This window comes from Poecilia formosa, unplaced genomic scaffold, assembly GCF_000485575.1.
Source record: "Poecilia formosa unplaced genomic scaffold, Poecilia_formosa-5.1.2 Scaffold43, whole genome shotgun sequence".
NCBI lineage: Eukaryota > Metazoa > Chordata > Actinopteri > Cyprinodontiformes > Poeciliidae > Poecilia > Poecilia formosa.
The window spans coordinates 2,153,648-2,176,515 of record NW_006799982.1 but is presented as its reverse complement, the minus strand read 5'-3'; the positions used below and the strand labels follow the sequence as shown (position 1 = coordinate 2,176,515).

The 22,868-nt window shown below is 39.5% G+C and overlaps 1 protein-coding gene across 8 annotated transcripts in view; it reads left to right on the top strand.

Moving 5' to 3' along the window:
- Window positions 1-1,840: 1,840 nt before the first annotated feature.
- LOC103137782 (multiple PDZ domain protein) overlaps window positions 1,841-22,868 on the top strand; it is a 56,607-nt gene continuing 35,579 nt past the window's right edge. For 7 of the 8 annotated variants that reach the window (XM_016671346.1, XM_016671347.1, XM_016671345.1 and 4 more), the window contains exons 1-18: window positions 1,841-2,085; window positions 2,822-2,909; window positions 5,607-5,773; window positions 9,983-10,195; window positions 10,437-10,505; window positions 10,611-10,733; window positions 10,937-11,020; window positions 12,150-12,257; window positions 12,349-12,451; window positions 12,535-12,626; window positions 13,690-13,903; window positions 14,176-14,250; window positions 14,852-14,931; window positions 15,113-15,259; window positions 16,521-16,706; window positions 16,848-17,009; window positions 17,297-17,506; window positions 18,617-18,787. In XM_016671346.1, coding sequence (XP_016526832.1) covers window positions 2,897-2,909; window positions 5,607-5,773; window positions 9,983-10,195; window positions 10,437-10,505; window positions 10,611-10,733; window positions 10,937-11,020; window positions 12,150-12,257; window positions 12,349-12,451; window positions 12,535-12,626; window positions 13,690-13,903; window positions 14,176-14,250; window positions 14,852-14,931; window positions 15,113-15,259; window positions 16,521-16,706; window positions 16,848-17,009; window positions 17,297-17,506; window positions 18,617-18,787 — 2,217 coding nt within the window. In that variant the 5' untranslated portion in view covers window positions 1,841-2,085; window positions 2,822-2,896. Of the gene's footprint in view, window positions 2,086-2,571; window positions 2,649-2,821; window positions 2,910-5,606; window positions 5,774-9,982; window positions 10,196-10,436; window positions 10,506-10,610; window positions 10,734-10,936; window positions 11,021-12,149; window positions 12,258-12,348; window positions 12,452-12,534; window positions 12,627-13,689; window positions 13,904-14,175; window positions 14,251-14,851; window positions 14,932-15,112; window positions 15,260-16,520; window positions 16,707-16,847; window positions 17,010-17,296; window positions 17,507-18,616; window positions 18,788-22,868 lie in introns of those variants that run through there. The other variant, XM_016671340.1, reaches the window with a different exon arrangement.

Genomic DNA, 22,868 nt, shown 5'->3' with positions numbered 1-22,868 from the left:
TCCCTTTAATATTTTTGAGCAGTATACTTAAAAAATACAATTGTTTATAAATGTTGCTTTGATAGATGTTTGAATATGGTTTCCAGTAACAAAAAGTGTGTTATGATGGATTAAATCCGATGATACGTCATTGTGCCTGCTAAACACATAAGGCTGAGTGGAGTGGTGTACCGCTCCAAGATGGCCGCCCTAAATCTCGTCAGCGACAATAGGCGAGAGCGGTCCATGAGGCGTCTATCCTTATATTATGTCTATGAGCACAGGCACAACCACTAGAAGGAAACAAACGCACCATGGAGGAGGTTCCCATTGCCCATTATAACACTTTCATCCTATTGGCTGAAAAGTTGCCAGGCGACAGTACTTTTTTTGTTTCGAGAGAGAGCAGAAAAGAATTCGCAAGAGCAGAGAGGTTTGCCAGCAGCGAGTTAATAAGTGTAGATTGAAGCTTTGAGTGCAAGCATTACAAGTTTTGAGAAGAAACACATGAAATTCTGTTTTCAAGCTGAAAATGTGTGTTCTCTACTTATGGCAGTAAAATTCCCCCATAAATGCGCATTTGAAGGAGACAAGGGCTGAACAAGGGTGGGAGATTGCGGTAAGCTTCATAGCTTCAAAATGGCCTATATAAGTCACAGGCAAACATTAGCAATGTAAAATTTACAACCTCTACACAGTCCACGCCTCCAGGAAGCAATCGTTTTTCAACAGCTGAGAGCCCATACCCTCTGTATGAAGCAAAGTGTACAAAGGGTCGGTTTTTTACCAGGCTACTGGCAAGTTAAAACCAAATGCCATACCAACTGTCTATCCACAAAACGCTGCCTGGCGAACAAAATAAGCTGGGAGAAACAACAGAGGCAGGGAACGCTGGGAAATCTTTTAAATAACAACGAAGCTATTGCCACCGGTACGGAAAGTGAAATCATGGATCCTAAACAGACAGACAGTACCTGTCATTCATCGTTTCATTTACGAAGCTAAAGTTGGCAACATCAGCACAAACACCAGCTTCTTCTGCAAACTCCTTTCTCTTCCTCTCTTTCCTCCTCCTCTTAACACCTTGTGATTTCTAATTTGCCACTTTTCAGTTTAAATTGAAATGGAATGTTACTCATTGCTGTTTTAGCTGGACGGAGTTGGCACTAGGCGAACTAGCCTTTCTTTTACCCAGAATGCATTGCAGTTTATACAACATGGCGAGGTCCGTAGGCAGTATTTTTTATAAAAATTTATAAAAACAGCCTATAGTATTTAACTTGAAATATTTCTCAAAATATTGTTGCAACTAATAGTGGGTCATTTTAAGGACGTGTGAAGGCCAAATAATACGTTTGATTCTGCAATGGACCACTTAGCTGATAACTCCTCACATTATCACTACCTGTGGAAATTTCACTTGGACTTCACACAGCTTTAATTCTGTGCCTCTTCACTTTTCTGCCCTATAATTTGAACGTATATTCAAATAGCAATTAACCAGAAATAAATTTTAACTCTCCTAGCAAAACAGACATTCTTAGGTCAACTGGTGTTCTTTAGTTTCTCAGTTTATGATTCATGTTTTAACACCCTGAAAAATAAACAGGAAATCAAACCAATCCAGTGATGGATCCAAGGTTTAACAAACATTATGCTTTCGGGTTGTTTTGAATCCAGGGAGCGTTTATTGTTTTGTTTTTTTTTCTTGGACTTCAGAATCTATCTGTGAGGAACACAGATTATCTATGAAAACTGAAAGAAAGAAAGAAATTATAATACCATTTTTTAATGATATGTGTCACACCGTTCTTTCTCTTCAGTCTGCAGGGGATGAGCTCTTTGTGCTTGGAGATCAAAGGGGGTGTGCATGCGCACTGCACGACGCGCTCTCTTGACGCTCTGACTGGACTAAACGCAGGGAAATAAAGTGCTCATCTGTTTTTATTGGCAGCTGTGGCGCGTCTCAGACCGCTGTCGTAACTCGATCCATCGGAAAAAGTGGTTCGGTTCTCTGTAAAAGTCCATCTGTACCATCAGACTGACTGACTGCTGAAGGTGGAGGGGATTCTCTCAAGGACCTGTTGATCGTCTGCTACAATGGAGGTGAGACGGAGCACTGCGCTGCTTCTGATGTCCGTCTGGTTGTCATAGTAATGGAGCCAAATTGCCTTTGTTTATAGAAGCAGCTTCGCAGATTGACTAGCAAATTAACAGCAGTTAGTTCGCAAAAATGTTACCGTAAATTAGACCAGTATTTTTTATTATTTTTTTCTTAGAACCCATTTAGAAGCACGGCTCTAATAAGAACTTTTAGACGTGCAATAAGAGCCATATAAACATTCTATCCCGATGCCCATCATTGGCTCCTAATTAGATTTCAGATGAGATCTTGTCATTTCCATGCCGTCGTTTTGCAAATCAAATCATGTCACTTGTGTCAGGCTTTGAAGCCATACTCTCCTCCCCTCCACCCCTACTTAAGTCAGAAGGGTCGGGAGGCCGTGTGTCGCAGTTAATTATCATCAGGGGCGGATAAAGCCTTTTGGAGCAGATTTAAATCCTGCTAAAGAGCATTAGGTGACAAGCAAGGCGCTTGGAAACAAACATGGCACAAGCCCTGGAGGGAGAAGATATATGGGGGAAATGATACAAGCTGATGAACAGATGTAAAATAATTACTTCTAAACTAGTTATTTTTCTTGGAAAGTGGAAGGAGGTTATTAAAGAGCTGCAATATTCTCAACAAATTCTATCTTAGAGGAGGAATATGTTTCCACAGATGGAATGAAAACCTTTAAAAATCTGCGACGCTTCTCTAAACTTATTTTCTACGTTACAGGAACCAAGTGGACAAGCATGATATCAGCTTGAGACGTAGAGGAAAATTTGGACTCAAGAACTCCCTCTGATAATAATGGAGATCATGGGTGAGTGTGTTTGGTGACCTTTTTTAGATGTAGGAGTGTATTTGATTCGTCTCCTCCCCCTCCAAAAAGAAAAAAAAAAAGCGTCGCAATAACATCTATCCACTCATGGCTTAAAATTAGGGTGTAAGACATGGCCGCTGCAGTCAGACAGGCACGAATAGTTACATGAGCAGGTGGCGCTGGCCTCACACCCCTGTCAAAAGTTTGCAGGGAGGACTTTACAGGGGTTTAGCTTCTGCCACAAACAATTACCTCAGTTGTGGCTTGCGCTCATTAGTACCAACTCGGCTAAATGAGCAAGGACAACATGACCTGATACAATTGGCAGTCTACTGCTTTTGTTCTGAGACGTACCAGACAACCTAATGTTTCCTCATTAAGTTCACTGGGGCCAAACTTTAACTTAAACTTTATTGAAAATGTTGGAAGAACTTGCACTGGCGCTTCTCTGGGTCACCGATGTCACTTTACTGCAGATATACAAGCTTCTTTGCTTGGACCATCCAACCACATCGCCTTTAATATTTGTCGCTTTTCCCTCACACATCAACACTCCCCGACTTTCTGCCAATGTCAAAATTAGAGTAAAGTCATTAGAATGAGAACATGCATCCAAACACATATGACACATTTCCAGCAATTATTTATAGGTTTTGTCCGTCATGAAAAGCATTTGACTATACAAACTTAAACAGCAAACATATAAAAACACCATAACAAAACAAGCAAATTGTTTAATTAAAATCACCAAGGATACTCAAGGAAATGTGCGAAAAACACACTAGTAGTGTTTCCATTGGGATTAAAAGCTAAATCCAACCTCACAGTTTCTGTCGTAATTAGGAGGGTAAATGGCAGCCAGGTCCGGCTTACCAAATTAATTTAATTAACTGAGTGTGGTTGGTAACTCTTCCAGCTGTTTGATGAAACAATGCCAGGCTGGAAAGAGATCAGCACTGCAAAAAGAGAGTTAATAATTGGTGCTCAACAATCTGAGAAGGGTTTGAAGATTTTTTTTTTCCAAAACAATTTCAAGTCAATTGTTGCTCAGTAAACAACAGTACATTCAAATCATGCACATTCTCATTGAAAATGAACAAGAGAAGAGTGTTCAAGCCTTAGTCAGCAGATTAACTGGAAAAATGCCAAATATGGTTTTATTTGTGTTGATTTGTATTCAGTCTTCAAAGAAAATTGAAATAATAATAATAATTGTAAGCTTAAATGGTTCTGCAAAGGTATTTTTGTCCTTGCAGTGTGTCTTTTGGAACTCAATTGGTTTGGAAAGGGTTGTTAAGGGAAATGTTTGCTAAAAATGTTCATTTTCAGAGTGGCATTAGTGTCAGCTTCCACACCACAAGCCAGTATTGACAAAATTATCTGAGTGAGACCTTATCGCTTGCAAGAGCTTTGTGTTGCAGAAACGGTCTCTAAATGCACACATGCACACCAAGAAACCTTTGTTGTCTGCTGAGATGCATCAGGGATGGATCAATTCTAACCTGCTAGACCAGGGACAGTTTACAGTATTAAGGTGGAAAAGGTTTGGAAAACTTAGAGTTTGAACATCTCTTATTTTCCTGCATTTTAAAGTTGTTCTAATGAGATGCAATAGAAACCCTGGTTTGAGCACAAAGCCTGTGTTGCTGCCTTGCAGCTGGCTGAAAAAAGGTTTTCCCTCAAATTTAGCTGCATGAAAATATTTCTAGTGAGGTAATGCTGCTTTAACAATAATGTCCGTTAACCAGCCAACTACAGGCTCTGAGACCAAGCAGTTAGCCTGTCTAATTGTTAAGTTGATTTAAGGAGCAGAATTTTGAAAACATATGTTTTGCTCAATACGCAATTTTTATTCTATATTTCTTACTTGAATTTATGTTTGTCAAAATGATACATTAATTTTAAAGATAATAGTCCTATTTCAGTATTTTGTATTGTTGGAGCAGGAGTGGGATCTTTTATCATTTTGGTTGTTTGTTTGTTTTTTATTATTAAAGAAGTTTATTGTTTTATACATTTTTGTTATGATTTTTTTGTAAATAATGTAACATAGTGCAACTGGGGTTGCATTACACCATTGTATCCTATCAACCCACTATTTGGCCTATGTGCTTAAGTTTTGTGTCTGTGTGTGTGTATAGGAGGCTTTACGGGCCTAATGTAAATTTGTAACATAAGAAAAGCTGTAAAAGCACCCAGCAACCCCATAACGGATGAAAATGGTATTTATTAATTATCTGAAACCAGCTTACACTAGAGTTAAATGTGACTCCATATAAGAGTTGAAGCTTAGCTGAAGTTTTATCATGCAACCATGACATTAAACACGAAGAGCAAAAATAGTGTTGCCACAGTGTAGTCAAAGTAAAGAACTTAATCTTTGTCGGAAAAAATGTGCCAACTCGGTAAGCAGCGTGAAGTGTACCCGGCAAATAGGCCAAAATTTAAACCAATGTGAAACTTATCTTTTATGCACAGCTTTTGCTTCATATTTTAAACTCTTTTTACACCATTACTAAAAAAAATAAACATCTTAAAATATATGGAAAAATTCATCTTTTTGTTTAGTTATTGCTTAATTATTTGGAATGATTGAATTGTTGCTTAATGTTAAATAACAATTATGTTCCTAATGTTACCTTTTTGTAACCCAGAAAGGCCGAACTTTCTAGCCTTTAAAATCAATTTTCTCTGCAGATGCTCGGTGCGCCTTAGAAGCTGTGGAAAGACTGCAAGCCAAACTGAAGGAGCGAGGGGAGGCTCCCACTCAGGAAAAGCTCTCTGTGCTGAAGACTGTCCTGCAGAGTCCTCTTTTCCTGCACATACTCAGCTTGCAGCAAGCTCAGCCAAAGCCTCCGGTGAAGGTATAGCACAAGCCTCTTGTGTGGGTGTTTGGTTTGTATTGAATGATAAGGGGGAAGAGGTGGGATTCTCAAAATACTGAATGCAGGGACCAAACTAGATGAGTAATCAGCTTACCTAAGCTTACCCCTTAAGCTACGATAGATAGAGTGTGGGAGGGATGGATGGTGCTTATCATGACCGCAAATTGGGCGGAAATGTCTGTGTTACTGTTTGGAGTTATGGCCTAATGTCACATATGTTTGCACAGCCTGATACACAGTAAAATGATCAGCTATAGAATTTGGCAGATTATATCACCTAATGATTTTGGTTTCCATCATGCCTCCAAAGCAGCTTTGCTCCGTAGTCATCCTTACACCCCTGAGGGTTTTGTTTTAAGGCTTTTGATCCTAAATGTTTACTGGTGTTTCTAAAACTTTGGGGTTTTGTCTGATCACATGTTTGACATTAAAGAGCATAGAAATTCGGTGTCGTTCCTTCAACTCCTGTGAAGCAGTTTTTACAAAGGGAATGGTGGAACTGTAGTGTATTCGACAGTACGTCTGCAGTTATATTTAATTGGCACATATACAAAGCAGACATGTTAGTCCACAGAGTCCACAGTGGGCAAAAATTCCCCATAGCAATTTTGGAGAAAAACATCATTGCCAGTTATCACAAACACTTGATGGCGGTTGGGATCAAGCATGGCCCAACTGGGAGCAATGACCTTTTCTCATAGGGTCAGTTAAGTATTGTGCCTGTAATGTACACACAAACAACTTTTTAAATTACTTTATGAGTCCACTATACCATTTTTATTGGACTAAACAGCAAAAACAAAAGAAAAATGGAAGGGGGCAAATACTTTCAACAGCTCTGTAAATATGTTGACAGGGCATGAAAATGACTTTATAGAAGGATGAACTAAAATGTTTTAGCAGAAGTAATGGCAGCTGCCATCAGCTTTCAGACAGTCTGTTAAGTAACTAAGCATTTTATAGAATTTGTGGCTTTAATTAGTCAACACCTTTATAATTTGGAGAACCCACTCTGTTGCAGTGGAACTGATTAGATAAACCGAAAGTGTTTAATGTTGTTAATTGCAACAGATGGGAGATTTAATATTGTATGATTCATGAAACGCAGAACATACTTCATAAATAAGCTATCCAAAAATCCTCATCATACTGGAAGGCTCCCAAACCTTTTCTTTAATCTGAATCTGTTGGACATTTATGACACCATTTAGACATTTAGCTCACTCGTTAGTGGTAAGTACCAAAGCTTGCTAACTGCCTGATGGGGTGTACTCTAATAGGATACCCAATGGCCTTCACACACAAGCGTCATTAAATTAGCAATCTTGCATATGCCTGAAGCCATTTAGTATATTTGCATCCCAAGAAACATGGCACTGGAGTATAGAAAAGGTTTGAATTTGTACCAGGAAAATGATTTGTAGCATTAGCAATATATCCTTAGGGTAAAGTTGTGCAAATCTGCTTAGAAGTGGTTTACTTCTTTTTATTAATTCTGAAAATTGGACTTCAGACCGCTGTATGTCATGAACCCAAAGAAGAGGAAACGAATAGGGTACAAATCAGGAAAGCCTGCCTTTATGATGACTGTGGACATCATATTGAGTTCTACCAAACAATAAGCAGATGTGAGATCATCATATCCTAATCGAAATATGGACACTTAACATCAAAATCAATTTTAGTATAATAAAGTAATTTGTCCTATACAGGAAATTTTCCAGAGGCATTTTTTGTGGAGTAATTTGTGAGACACCCACCAGTGATGGAGACATTTTCTTTTTCTTTTTGGAATTATCTCAACAGCACAGTGTGCCACTCATTGTACAGCATTTTGTCCTGGTCCTACCAGCCAGCATTGTGCTGCAGAATCTCAGCATGCTGCAAAAAAGAATCAGCCCCTTGGTCCCTACTTCTGTGTTTTCTCAAAATATCAAGAAAAGTGTGTTAGGACTGTCATTGTCCATGCTTACTAATGCTAGTGTAGAATTAGCCTCCAGAAGTGTCCCTAATTTAGACTAATTTTAAAAGAAGTTAGCTTTCTCTGGAAGAGTAAGTTCTTTGGACATTTTTTATTTCATTTATTTGATTCAGGTGCCAAATATACCCTCTGTGTGTTTTTTTTTTTTTTTTGGGGGGGGGGGAGGTTACACAAGAATGTCACACTGGCTGAGTACAGGTGAGATACACTCACAGCTGTGTATTCTTGTATTTGAGAAAATGTCTGCTAAATGTGAAAAGCACCATGTAAAACTTAAATTTGTGATGATGATGATGATGATGATGGGATCCAAAATGCAGAATAGACAGAGGCAGGAAGTAGATGATGCATATTTAATTTTAAATATTAGAAAACAAAACAAAACAGGGAACCAAGGCAAGAACAAAACGGAGACTGTGTAACATTAAGGTAACATGAAAATCCAGCAAAGAGTGAATTAAATCAACATAAAAATATGATTTTTGGAACTATGGATCAGGGCTAATTGCTAACTGAACGGATTTCTGAGGGGAGAGCAGAAGGCAGGCTGAGGGGGTGAGAGAAAGATGGCAGAGGGGAGAAAGGATGAGCAAATACCAACAGAAAAGCTGGGAAAACATCAATCTAATCGTGATAAAGAATAGCAAAACACAAGAAGTAAATAAGAAATACAATCTAACTAAAAGACCTGAGAACTGATCTAAGGTAAAAGAGAAACAAGACTGATCTAATCAGAACAAAGAACAGATGACCAAAACTATATTCCCAGAAAAAAACAAACAAATCATGACAGCATAAGTTACACACCTGTAACAGGTGCAAAATCATCCGATCAGGAAAACCATGTCTCAGATATTTTCACATCTACCTTGAAGACGCTGCTTGATTGTGAAATTGTGTTTCAGAGTAAATTCCAGCCAAAGCTGAATGATACCCCTGAGCTGCAGTTTCTTTTTAATAACAGTAAATCCAATACAAAAAACTATGGTTTTATTGGAGTAATGCTGTGTAGAGAAGCTTAGGAGTTTGTCCCCCAGTGCACACATCTCTTTATAGCTCTGGAAGAGGATGCCCCTAAACTACCACCAGTTTCTTAGATAACACCATAAGGGAATGTGCAAAACAAGAGCATGATGTAGGGGTTGAACCTTTTGGCTAAAGCTGGGGTTGCCATGTTCATCCCATATATTTCTATGTGAGTGATACATGCTTGAGACATTTATGCTCTGTTTGTATTCAGATAGATTTGTGGTCAGATGGATGCATAGTTCGAGGTTCTTCTTACCAATGTGGAAATATACACGTCTTGTCTAGAGGTCTTTGATAGTCTTCCTTCAAATGTAAGAGCTCAAACAGTTTGCCGTCGAAGCAGAGCCAGATGTTCTGGTACTTCCAGCTCTTTGGTTGGAAGTAATGTCCATCCATCGTTGTACAGTCAACTCAACTTTAAGATTTATCAAAGCACACTCGAGGAAGATGCACAAAAGACATGTGCATCTTCTTCGTGGGTGTACAGTCATGCTGAAAGTTTATTTCAATCTTTAAATAATTCAGCCTGTTATCCAAAGGATAAACAGTGGATGGAGAGGTCTACTTGTTCCCTTACTTTAGCTCTGTTTCCAGCAACACGTTGCATTCTCATTCCGCCTGCAGTCAACAATCTGCGTACCATTCTCTGTAAATCATCAACGTTTTTACTTCTCTGCTTGGAAATAAGAAAACTAAACACGGCAGCACATGGAACAAAAATAGAAGATTTTCCTGGACCAAGCCACTTGAATGTTTGTGCATGAGAATTTAAAGTGAAAGAAAAGCAGGAGAACTAAAAAGAAAACAACAGATCATGACCATTTTAACAGACCCATACATATCAGAAGTAAGCATTCACTGACACGCTCTTTAATCTAAGACCAGAGGAACAGTTTAAGAGAAGTGAAAATAAGTTATCTCACATTCCCTTGTTCCCACTTACCCTTTTCCTTTCTGCTCATTTTGTATATTTCTGCATTTTTTAGCATTCATTTTTTTCCCTCTCCCTCCCCTTTCTCATTTTCTAATCCTTTCAGTTTCCCTTCATTACTTTTTTTAACCTCATATAATGTTTCTGACTTCAATACCCATTCTCCTCTTGCATCTGTTCTTTTTCTCCAACTATTTTGTTCCAAATTTGTCTTGGATTCATTTTAAATCTCTTGTTGTCCAACTAGGGGAAAGGCGTTTCCAAATCTGTGTCCCTGAACTGTGGCCCATGCCTGGACTTACCTGTTGGCCTAAAGGCACTGAGCCACAGCGACTCGTACACTTGGGCTGTGGAGAACCGAAAGTCTTTTCAGAAGGATGGCAGCATCTCCTCCTTTGGTTCACATGAAATATCCTTCTCAGATATCTACCCAGACAACTTTTCTCACAAGGAATCCCAGGTATGTAAAACTACCTGTAATAAAGGTGAAAGGCACTTTTCTTTGACAGGGACCAATTTATTTTTAACACCTTCTCCAAATAATTTCTTTTTTAAGCACACTACCATATGAAATGTCACATTCTACATTCTAGTACTATTCCTTTGATGATTAAAGTCATGTGTGGTTGTCTTGTCATCAGACAATGGTTTCATTAGGTCATATGAAGCTGTCACTCACACATGGGGCTCATTGTTTTCAGTACTGCACTCCTCCTCGTATTTCCCGCACCATGTCGATGGGTAGGAACCTTTCTGCTATTGCACATGAGGTACAGTGAACATTACATGGGAGGTTTTACTGTAAATCTGCTGAAATCTGTATGAGGATCGTCTTCCTAATTTGTTTTGGTTTCTTCTTCCCTCCGACTGGTCAGAGGCGTCACGTTGAGATAATAGAGCTGATCAATGATGGGAAAGGACTTGGTTTTGGCATCGTAGGAGGACACAGCACAGGAGTCATGGTCAAGACAATCCTACCTGGAGGAGCAGCAGGGAGGGTAAATCCGTTAGTCAATTGTAAAACCACTTAAATGGGACAACCAAGGCTAGCTTAAGGGAGAAAACCAAAAGAGAGTGGCTTTCTTCATGCATCAGCAAAAAACAAAACAAAACAAAACTGTGCACTGTTCTAAAAACTGTTGTGCTTTGTGTATAATCTCTGTAAAAATGTGTGTTTATTTGTTCAAATGATGTTTTGCAGGACAGTCGCCTGCGCAGCGGAGATCAGATTCTGCATATTGGAGATACAGACTTGGCAGGCATGAGCAGTGAACAAGTTGCACAGGTACTCAATCTTCAGAACCAGCTAAGTTATATTTACCATGCCTTACAAAAGTATTCATACATACCACTGATTTTTTTTTTGTTTTGTTTTCACTGTATGTCAAAACTATGTATGTTGCTGGAATTCTATGGGATAGACTAAATGCCCCCCACATACTCTGACATACTTTGCTCATGGAGGTCCACACATACCGCAGACCCTAACGTAACAGGTCATTAGTCAGAGAAGCTAGAAAGAGAGAAAGGCACTCGTCTAAGAAAGCCATAATCATTCCAGCTTAAAGTGGCACAAATTATCTACGGAACAAAGAAAATGCGTGGAAAAAAGGTAGTTTGCTTAAATGAGAACAAAACTGTAACTTTTTTGCCAAGCACTGCATATCACCCTAAATGCACCCTGGTGGCAGAACACTTGAGAACCGGGGTCAACGTTGACATTCCAGCAACACAATGACCCCAAACAGTCAGGGCTATAAAGAAATGGTTCTAATTCCAACTGAGAATGTGTGTCAAGACTAGACAGCAGCTGTTCACAGACACTAACTGAGCTTAAGTTGCTTTGCAAAAAAAAAAAAAAAAAGGGCAAAGATTAAAGAGTCTATATGACCAAAGCTGGAGAGATATTAGAGTCACTTCTGAGATTGCAACCAAAGGTGGTCCCACAAGGCTTCATGGTGGTGAACTTAGAAGCGTTGTTAACTTTTCTACAAGGAGGTCTTTCTGTATAGAATTTGAATTCTCTCCAGGTACTCTGGCTTCTACCCACTCTCCAGAAACTTTAGCGATAGGTTGATTTGTCTCATTATATTGGCCTTAGGAGTAAAACCTTTTGACAGTTATTTCTATAACATATCATCAAAATGTAAAAAAAATAATTCAAGTGATAAGAAGACTTTGGTTAAGTGGTATTTCCACTGAACCAAGTGTTTGTCTTCAAAGTTCCTGTCTATTAAGATACCACCTTGTTTTTGCGTGCTAGTTTAACCCAGCTACATTCTTTCTCTTTGTTTCTTTGAAACTTTAACTATCAGGAAAATCTGGCTTTTACCAGAATCCTTCTCTGTTTTATCTAAACATGCTTACTCATATGTCCATTTTCACCTGTTCACGCAAACCACCACTTTGCCCAGGTGCTGCGAAATGCTGGCAGCAGGGTGAAACTTCTCATTGCCAGGGATGTTACCAAACCCAATTACCTCTCCTCCCCTGCTCTGAATCAGGACACTTTGGACGACAAGGTTTGTGTGTTTGCCGTGTACCTTTGTTCATCTTTGTAAGCGATGTAATATTAAATTCTTATCATTTTTCTCCTTTCTGTCCTGTTTCCAGCCCAGTGGCTTGAATGATGACTATGAGTTCAGTGTCCAGTTCACTAAAAATAGCCGGGGCCTGGGATTTTCCATCTCAAGCTACGTAGGAGACCTGAACTCAGGTATTGTAGGTGAAGTGTACCAGAATTTAATCATACCTTTCGTATTAGTTTAATCAGTATGCCTTTGGTTGTGTTTCATTCAGTCTACAGTGCCGGTGTGATGGTGAAGAGTATAGTAAAGGGCAGTTCTGCAGATCAAGATGGACAGATGCGGGTTGGAGACATTATCCTTTCTGTAAGTTTTCTAAAAACAGCAGATGTTTTTTTGGGGTTGTTTTTTTGTGACATTACATTTAAAAAACACTTGTTTATGTGACTTAACTCCTATTCCCACCTTTAGTTGTTTTTTTTTTTCTTTTGCAGTTTATGTCAGACAGTTTTCCAGAGTGGAATGATTGTACAACAATTAACTTGCTACATTTAGATAATGTCTCTTAGCATATGAAGAGAAACCACCAACAAACAAGGCCTGCCACAGCTGTGGCTGGATATTTAACTACTCCTTTAAAACACAAATGCTGGCATTCCTTTTGGTTTCTAAATCAGTTTGATGCTGGTTGAAACCAGTTTGAACACTCAAATGTGCCCAAATTGCAACCATATGACTAAAACTGCACCCGCTCAGAAGAAAGGAATTTGGTTAGTATGTTCGGAATAACCTAACATAAGAGAATAAAGTAGAAGATGGTCAAATAGCAGTAGTGGCCAGAGTATAACCAGCTTTATAGGAACATAGTTTGAGTTGATGCAGACATGTTAAAGAATGACAGAAATGTGCAAACGGTTATATTGGAAGCCAAGTGTCTTATTGAGCAATGTTTTATTCTGAAGTGAGATAGATTGAGCTTTTTACCAACAATGGTAGGAGTCAATGTGAGTTTCCTAAGTCTTAGAACATGAAACCAACTAGAATAGTGCTGTAACATCTTGCTTAGGGTCTCTTTCACTCCCTGTGGCTCTGATGTATTGCAGAAATTGAACAATAGAACGAAGAATAAAGTCCACATTTAAATCCTTCAACATTCACAGCTACACAGTCGAAACTTGGACATAGTTTGTTGTTCCAGTTCATCCAAAAAACATTTTAAAATTCTATTAAAAAATGTAAGTTTCAAACTGTGCTGGGTTCATGCCTAGAAACCAACCAATGTCAGATTATAAAGTAGACAAACATACGGCCAGATTAATGCACAGACTTTGTTGACATCGATATTTCCGGCTCTGCAGACGATGAGTGTGAGACCACCATTCATTTCTGTCCATAATTGTATATTTAATTTCCTCATTTCATCCCCCAGGTGGATGGTGTGAGCCTTCAGGGCTGCAGTGAACAGCGAGCCATGGAGGTGCTCAGGAGGACTGGTCCTGTTGTCAGGCTGAGGTTGCTGAGAAAGGCCGTCTGCCTTCGTCACATCTTGCTCCCAGTTTCTCCTCTGCAGCCCCTCAGACACTCCCACAGCCTCCATGAAGGCAGCCCTTACAAATCAGGCCTCAACGAGATTCAGGAGACAGGTGCTTTGCGCTGATAAAAACAGACAGCATATCTATTCCTGAGCAAACAAAAATGCCGAGGTTTTTATAGCTATCAACCGGTGCAGCTTCCCCTGCTGAGGAATGCTGTGATTGAGATTTTCTGCTATCAGTTTCGACTCAGACTGAAGTCTAATTTTGGTGCTTCTTTGAGCAGCTGATGAACTTTTGTACTCTGTGCATGAAAAGGAAAAGATATTTTCTAATACAAGCGTGCTTGTTGTGGGCTCAAAACGTGCTCCTCCGTCTCCCAGGAATCAGCTCTCTACGTGAAATCTCCCGGCGAGCGGCATATGCCAGCAGACGACCCCGACACGATCCCAGAGATGGTAAGTACCCGTTTCCGGAGCTCGCAGCAACTCGGAAACCACTTCACAGGACTCGGTCTGCCGCTCTGCCTTGGATCATGAAACAGCAATGCGCCATGAACCATGCTCTTTGATGGGACTCTATTTATAGTTTTGTGCAATCATGTGTTTATCCAGCTCATTCAGCTCATTCCAGATGATTTGTCTCTCACTCTGCCTGCATACATTGCTTTATTTAGACAGAAGAAATTTGGGGCCTGATTAGAGACTGCAGACAAATAGGCCGTGATTGCTGTTAGGCTTTAATAGATGAATCAGAAAGCAAAACTTTGTCAGGAAATCACAAGATGTTAGATGTGAATATGCATGCCTTCTTGCCTCCGTTGTGAGTGTGTATAGCCCTCACAACTGTCTAAGCAGTTGTGTGTTCACTCTCTTCTTTGCCTCAAGGAGAATTATGTTGTCTTCTCTCTCTATAATAGATCCAAGGTGATTTTTATATAGGACCTCATTCTTTATTGATTTGACTGTGTGGGACTTCAAAACAATATGTGTATATATAGGAGACTTTATGGATTTGTGTGTATCATGAAGATGTGTTTTTTTTGTGCTCATTTCAAAGGTGTGAAACTGACTCCAGAGGAAGAGGAAAACCTGAGGAAGAGGTGGCAGGATGCCGTTGGACACCGATTTGAAGTGACTGTATGTCTCCCCTTATTAAATATAAATCCTAATTCCAACATGCATTAAAAAAATATAGACTTGTATAGTAGTATTACATGCATGTAACTGCTTAATCTTTTATGATCTTCCACATCCCAATGCATCTTTTACCACCTAAGATTTTCTTTTCCCCTCTGTTTTTCTTTCACCCGCTTTGTAGGTCTGCCAGCTGGAGAGGTTCAGTGAAACAAGTGGTCTAGGTATCAGTCTGGAGGCTCGGGCTGGACATCACTACCTGTGCTCCATCTTACCAGAGGGGCCTGTAGGTCAATGTGGCAAAATCTTTGCTGGAGACGAGATAATGGAAGTAAGTCTGATACCGTTACCCGTTTCAGTCTCGGTTCAGTTGTTTGCCGTCTGCTCTTCCGATGAAGGCGCAACATCAGACAGACAGGAGAAACGTATGCATCCCTCTGTAAAACTCCTATTGCCCTTTGAACTTTTCCTACAACCACAAAGTCGAATGATCATTAATTGTGGTCGTGACGGACCCAAATGCAAGCATGAGACGGGCAAGTCCATGTTGAAACAGTGATTTGCTGAAGTAAAGGATGAAATTACACACAGCCATAACCACTGGAGCAGAGAGCAAGGCTCAGAACATCAAAGGCAGGAACTAACAGACCATGTTGGGTATTTAAACTGGGGTGGTGATTATTAAACAAGTAGCATGTGGTTGATTGGAAACAACGAGCGACTGAGGGGGAAACAAGACAGCCTAAGCTGAAGAGATTATTTGGAGAATGACACTCAGTGATTACACAGGGAATCAGGAAGCTAATTAAACAGCAAAAAAACTCTAAACATAACATAAGCATCAGGATAACAATGAGAGAACACCAGACAATGGGAAACAAAGAAGGTTGGAGGAAAAGAAAAAATGTGACCGGCAAAACGAGACGGTTCCGGACATTTTAATGAGCAGTAAAGAGTCCACCTGGACGTAATTTAATCTCAGCATAAATCCAGCTGTTTTAGTGAAGGCTGTAGAGGTTTGTTATAGAACATTATTGAACAAGGACAGCAGACAGGTCAGGAATGAAGTCGTGGAGACGTTTTAAGGCAGGATTAGAACATAAAAGAAGTTATAAAGTTTACAGCACAACTGCAAACCTACCAGGACGTCATGGTCCACCGAAATAGGCATTAATCAGAGGAGCAGCCAACGGACCCATGAAAACTTGGGGGAGCTGCAGAGACCCACAACCCAGATGGGGAAACTCTGTCGCCACCTCAACTGTTACTCCTGCGCTCCTCAAATTTGCTCTACACGAAAGCGTGGCAAGGTTATTGCTGAAAGAAAGCCACAGTAAGTTGTATTTGCAAGTCACCACAAGCCATTTACAGGTATGTGGTTAGGCAAACATGTGGAAGGAGATGCTCCAGTTAGGTGAGACCAAAATGGACGTTTTTAGCTGTCATGTACTGGCAGCTGTAGTAAAAGTGAAAGGTGTTGTACAAAGTATTGACAAGGGGGTTGAATACAAAAATGTTCCACACTTTGTTTTTTTGTTAATATTAACAATAACAATAATTATAAATTGTGAATCATTTCCTTGCGATTCTAGGTAAATGGAGTCCCCCTCATTGGACAGACACACAAAGAGGTGGTCAGTGTTCTGAAAGAACTGCCAGTGCAAGTATACCTCGTGTGCTGCCGCATTGTCCCCCCTTCAGTTCATGACAGTGATGAAGAAACAAATGATGATGTCTGTCTGACTCTCAAGGAGCTGCTGGCTGAGTTCAATGACAAGGTGAGAGGGTAATCCAGTGAAACATGTCACTTTTTAAAGAAAAAAAAAAAACATATGTGCTTTACTTCAGTTTAATGCATTTGCACAAATCTCTTCTTCTGTCTCCATTTTCCCTCTCTCGCTCTTGTCTCGTTGTCTCAGCTGGATCACGGCTGTGTCATACCCTGTCCTACAGCTGAGGACATTACGAAGCGTGGCGTGCCCCCCATGTCACCTCCTCTGGCCATGTGGGAGAAAGAGGCTCAAATTGTCGAGCTGGAAAAAGGCGAGTCGGGACTTGGCTTCAGCATCCTGGACTACCAGGTCAGGAATTACAAACAGAGCCAATTAAAATTGGAGATGGAGAAAGGGAGGACATGTGCACACTTGTACTTCATAGGACGAAGTTATTATTGCCTTGACTTTACTGCTTCTGATTTGCATTTTTTTTTCTTATTTGGAAATGTTTGACTTGTTGGCTTTTGTTGTTATAATAATCCTTCAGATTGCACTATTTCCCTAAGCTTGTCTCTCATTTTATTTAAAAATACTAAATTGACTATGTGTATTTCAAGCAAAAATGTTCTATTCAATCTTCTGCTTAACTTTAGGATCCAGAGGATGCCTCCAAAACAGTTCTGATAATCCGGTCACTGGTTCCTGGAGGTGTAGCAGATCAAGATGGCCGCCTGCTGCCTGGTGACCGACTAATGTTTGTTAATGAAACTGACCTGGAGGGTTCCAGCCTGGATTATGCTGTGCATGTGCTGAAGTCTACTGAGTATGGGCTTGTTCAAATTGGCGTTGCTAAACCACTGCCGGTGAGTGAGGTTAAAAAAAATAAAATAAAATAAAAATTACCTTTTTATTTTATTTAATTTTTTGATACATTGCAGGATTCCCCCTGGAACACATACTTGAATTGGAAGATTATTTAATATTTATTTAATTAATAATTAAAAAGTTTGCAAAGCATGACTCAATATTTAGTTGACACATAAGGAAATTTTATAGATAATTTGATGTAAATGCCTTTAACAAATGGAAGCGACTTGTCATGGTTTGCTTCAACCTTATTTGATGTCCGGCTCTTTATTTAAGCAGCAAAATTATAGCAAGCTGTGATGACATAATCGGCTTTTTGGCAACCATTTAATTTCTGCACTTTAGCTCATTGTTTTTCCTCACACAAAGTTAAACTTATCTTTCTCACAAACAAGACAATAGCAAGCAGCCTGATCACTATGGCCCTCTTCCTGGCATCTTCTTAAAAAGGTTTTTAAGTCATAAGAATGTTGAGGTAGAAAACTGAATGCCTTCTATGCTTGTCAGTACTGCATCGTTAGAATGAAGTTAAGGCAACGCCATGTTGTTTTTTGCCTGAAGATGAGGAGCTGCAATTTAAAATACTGTAATGATGTATTACCACCCTTTGACATAATATGTATATATAGCTAGCAAATAGAAATAATTCAAGATGTTTCCTCTTCTTCAAGACTTTTTTCATATCCGTAATAGCCATAAAAAAACGCATATATACACAAAAATAGATTACTTAGATGAATTATTCCCCCCAAAAAGTATTGTGTTTCTTCTTTTTTGTTTTGTACTGTGGCTTAGTAACAAGGAACAGAATCCGGTTACAGGCCTTTTGAATTTTTTATGTGGTTGGAAGATGAACACGGCCACAATACAGATGGAGAGAGTAGGGGAGAGCAGTCCAGACCGTCTAATTTACAGTCACCTTTTCTGGCCTGTTTGCTTTACTGGGAATCTACAATTCATTCACTTCTGAGGCAGGGAGACCTTCTTTTTGTTTTTTTCCAGGCTCCCGTTTTTCAATCTTTCATTTGTGTATGTGTGCTTCTGAGTTATTTTTTATTTTTTTTCTGAATGAGCTAAACCTAAAAGTTGGATTATTTTATTCTCAGCTGGAACTGTGTGGTGGCTTGACACCCATAGCGGAGCGAAGCGCGCGGCCTTCGACCGATGACACTGACAGCCACACTCAGGTCAGCCTGCTAGCTGAGGCAGCTGAGGCCAATTTCAACGGCACAACTTGGAACGCCGAGGACCACAGCTTGAGCCAGCCGTGTTACACGGTAAGTCACGCAAAGCCATCTATCGGTCTGTCTGTCTGTTGCCTGAACACTACCTGGAGATGTTGCAAAAATGTCTAAAAATGCCTGTTCTAAAGTTTATACTGCATAATTTGTTTTCTAAGCTTCGGCAGCCACAATCATTTGTTCATTATTCATGCCCAATCGCTTTTTTTTTAGAATTCAATAAATTGGATTTTACTGCAGGCTTTACACTTAGTTAGAAACGTATTTTGCAGTTTTTCTCAAGCGCTTTTGGTACATTTCTCACATCAGTCTTAACATTTGCAGAACAGCTGGTGCATCTCTCAAAACAATTAGTACAAACTGCAAAACCTGATGGATAACCTGCGCAGGCGTGTCACTTGCTCAAAATGGATGACATTTTTCTCTAAAGCAAGACAGCGTTGGCGAAATGAAAAGTCTTGATACCATGCTTAGATGGTCATGGCTTGAAGGTGTTTTCATAATGACAGTTGGCTCTGTTTTTTTTTTTTTTTTCCCCAGTGCATCTGATCTTGGTAATGCTACCTGAAAACGCTCAAGACGGCGCTATGCACTAGCTGCACAACCATTTGAAATCCACAATTGCACTTTTTCACTTAGTTGTGGGGAAATAACACTCAATGACTGCAGTGCAGTGTAGATTGTTTGGTGTGAATTGTTTTCCAATATACTCACCTGTTATCCTGATAAAATGTTTAGAGTGATTTTCCCAACATTTGGCTGCAGCAGCAATTTTAGCCCTGATTTCATCAGGAATGTGCCTATGTGTTTGGTCTTTATGTCCCCTCCCCTACAATCCCAGTATCCTCACCTCTCCTTCGAGTTGCTTGCCTTCCATTTCTGTGTCGCAGCATTGCTGAAATGCTGCAATGTCCTGTTCATGTGTGCTTTGCCTATTGAGGGTTCATGGGATTCAGCTCTGAGTGACTGTGGAGAAGTGGCTTATCAGTGGTTGCAACGAATGCTTCGCACACTTCTCCTTGTCAGTGGGAGCTGAGGTTCAGTGGAGAGAAATCGTTCAGTTTGGGAGACGTTTTCAGGAAAGAACGAGGATGAAACGCACAGAATTAACTTGACAGATTTTGACAACCGTTTCGACATTTTTGTTTGTTATGACAGAAACAATACGTTTTATGGGGAATGGCAAGTCAGGATTCATAAGAATAATTGATTATGACAGACATGACATAAGTAAATGAGGATGTCCAGAAGCAGCTGAGAATTGCATGGAAAGAACTGATTAAAAGTGCAGAAGCATTGCCGTTTTGTTTTTAGAATGAACAAGAAACTGCCTCTGTGTTGTGCACAGATGACTACGTTACTAGAATTGTACTAATGAGCAGACAAATCCACCGCAGTGTCGGAATAGAACCGCAAGTAACGCCACAGAATCATTCAGAGCTCTTCATTATCATGCAAACCTGAGATACTGTGGGTAGCCATTTTAGCTCCTCTAAAGGTTACCATGTCTGTCTCTGTACTCCTCATTCCTTTCCTACCATGTGGAGATCACTGACAGCTGTATCGGTGTCACAGCGTCAGGTATAGAGAAAGTGCTCGGTGTCAAAGGCTTTAATTGTGGCCTTGGCTTGATCCTACTCAGCCAAGCTTTTGTAGTTGCTGTTGCTTAATTGCCAACAATTTCCTGTCTGTGAAAAGGGGCTTACTGCTCTTCCACAAGGGCATGAAGGTCTAGATCAATGCCTCTGACACAGTGTTCACATCAAAGTCAGTCTGGCTACAAAACAAGATTCTGAACTTTTTTTTTTTTTGCTTTTGCTTACTATAAGACTTAAAAGATCTGTGCTTTGCCCTTTTTTTCTTTTTGAAGTGCGCGCAGAGATGTGACAAGGCTACCTTTGTCTATGTTTTTCATTTTTTTGTCTTTACTCCAACAGCCTTCACTGTAGTAATGCTTGTCAACCTTCGGAGAGAAAGTATTCTTGAGGGGGCACACAGAGCAAACGCAGAATAAAAAGAGTTGGGAGAAAGTGTTCATAGAAGTTTGTGTTTCTGAAGGAGCATGTTGTTTTGAAAAGCCAAGGGACAAATTTGGAAACTTCATTTAAAACATGTGACATGTTTTAGAGCAGTAGAGTTATGCAAACAACACACAATGTTTAAAATGAAAAGGATTTGCTCAGTTTTGTGCCCAGTGACCCAGCTACCAACAGTTCACACTGACTGCAGTATATTCCTCAGCATTTCATATGTTCACACTCTGTTTGCCACATGTTTGCAGATAGACAGGGGTGCAACTTCATTCAACTCTTGACATAATATCTCGTTCAGGAGAGGTGATTTTAGGACTTGGGAAAGAAAATGGGAAATCCCCCTTTTTTAATGAACTGCTTTACAAAGACTGTAACGATTTCACAAATGATGAAGCTTTTCTTAATGAATCTGTTCTAAATGATACCAGGGTTGAATAATTTAGATTTGATTATCCGAGTCTTAACTAATCTTTGTTTTGGTGGAAAGTCAATTAGCTCTCTAGTTTACAACCTAATGCTTGGTGGGATATTTTTATGTTAGAGAAAAAGACTCTATCAAGCTTGATTGCTCATTACTTTCTGACCTTTGCTGGGCTGGTCATGTATAATGTTGGCTTTGCAAACTAATGCAAGGGAGATAAAAAAAAACAATAGCAGAACCGCAGAGCTGACATCTCTCTACAATCAAACACAATCCCTATTTGCATCCAGCTCCATCAACTTTGAAGGTGCATAATCCTTTCATCTAAAATCGCATCCATGTGTTGTCATTGTTCTTTCTTTTCTTTTTTTTGCTGACAAAGACATTCATTTTTCCCTGTACAGAAAATATGCAATGCTTTCTCTGTTTTAGCTGCGTAAGCTCTGTTAAGATCAGTTTTATGTTTGCAGGAGGACAGAGTTTATGCAATGTACCTTAACCATAATAGTTATCATGATAATTTTCCAAGAAGTGAATTTACTTCATAACAGCACTCTAGAAATACAGCACAGGGAATATGCAGAACATTGAACTCCTCTTCATGTTGCATAAAAAAGTGTTGAGGGACAAGTTTCCTCAGGGTACCTGCTTTTCTCCTGAAGTTTTGCTCTAAAGTTGTATAGGAGATTGATTGATAGGTGCCTTTTTAAAACTCACATATCCTCAAAATATTATGCTGTGTTTTTTTTTTTTGTGTGTGTGTGTTTTTTTCCAACACAACCCACAAGTACCACTTAAAAAGTTCTCAAGCATTATTTTGTATTATTCAGGAATAATGGCTGTAATTATACAGTAGTTTCAGCCATCATAGCTGTGGTTATCTTTGCTTCCCAGTTTCAGTGTGCCGAGAAACATGAACCACTTTTCTTTTGTTCACTCCCTGTGCCTCATTCCAGTTCTCTTGTTTGCTGAGTCCATCACAGTTGAGACTGAAATAGTAACATAATCTTTTGTTGGGTGCCCCAAAAAAACAGATAATCTTGTTGATGTTCACTATATTTTCTCTTCAGGCTCGTGAGGTTTCTGCGTTTTATGCGATACTTACTAGTTGTTGCCGAATCACTTAACATAAAGAGTCGTTAGAGATTATATTTGTTTCAGTATACACTTCACATACACTATGAAAAAAAAAACAACTTTGTTTTTCCCTTTATTTCATCTTTCATCTTGCAAAATCATTCATAGACTTTTTCCTATTTTGTCACATTACAACAATTTATTTATATGATACACCAACATACAGTAATATGTAAGTGTGAAGTGGAAAGTAAATGATGCACAGAAATCATGTATTCAGCCTCTAACTTAACATATTGCTACAGTTACAGCTGCAAGTCGTATGTTTCTGTTGGTTTTACACCTCAAAAGACTAATTTTTTTTTCATTCTATCCTGTCTCTGACTGCATGTTTGTAGTTTTGTCCCATGTGAAATTGAACTGCTGCCTCAGTGTTCATGGTTTTGCAGCCTCTAACAGGGATTATAACATGGTTTCTTACAGGGCTGGCCTTACCTTCAACTATGACCAGCTTTACAGTTCCTGTTGAAATATTGCAACTATATGTCATAATACTGTCATGTCTGTGGAACCATATACAGACAGG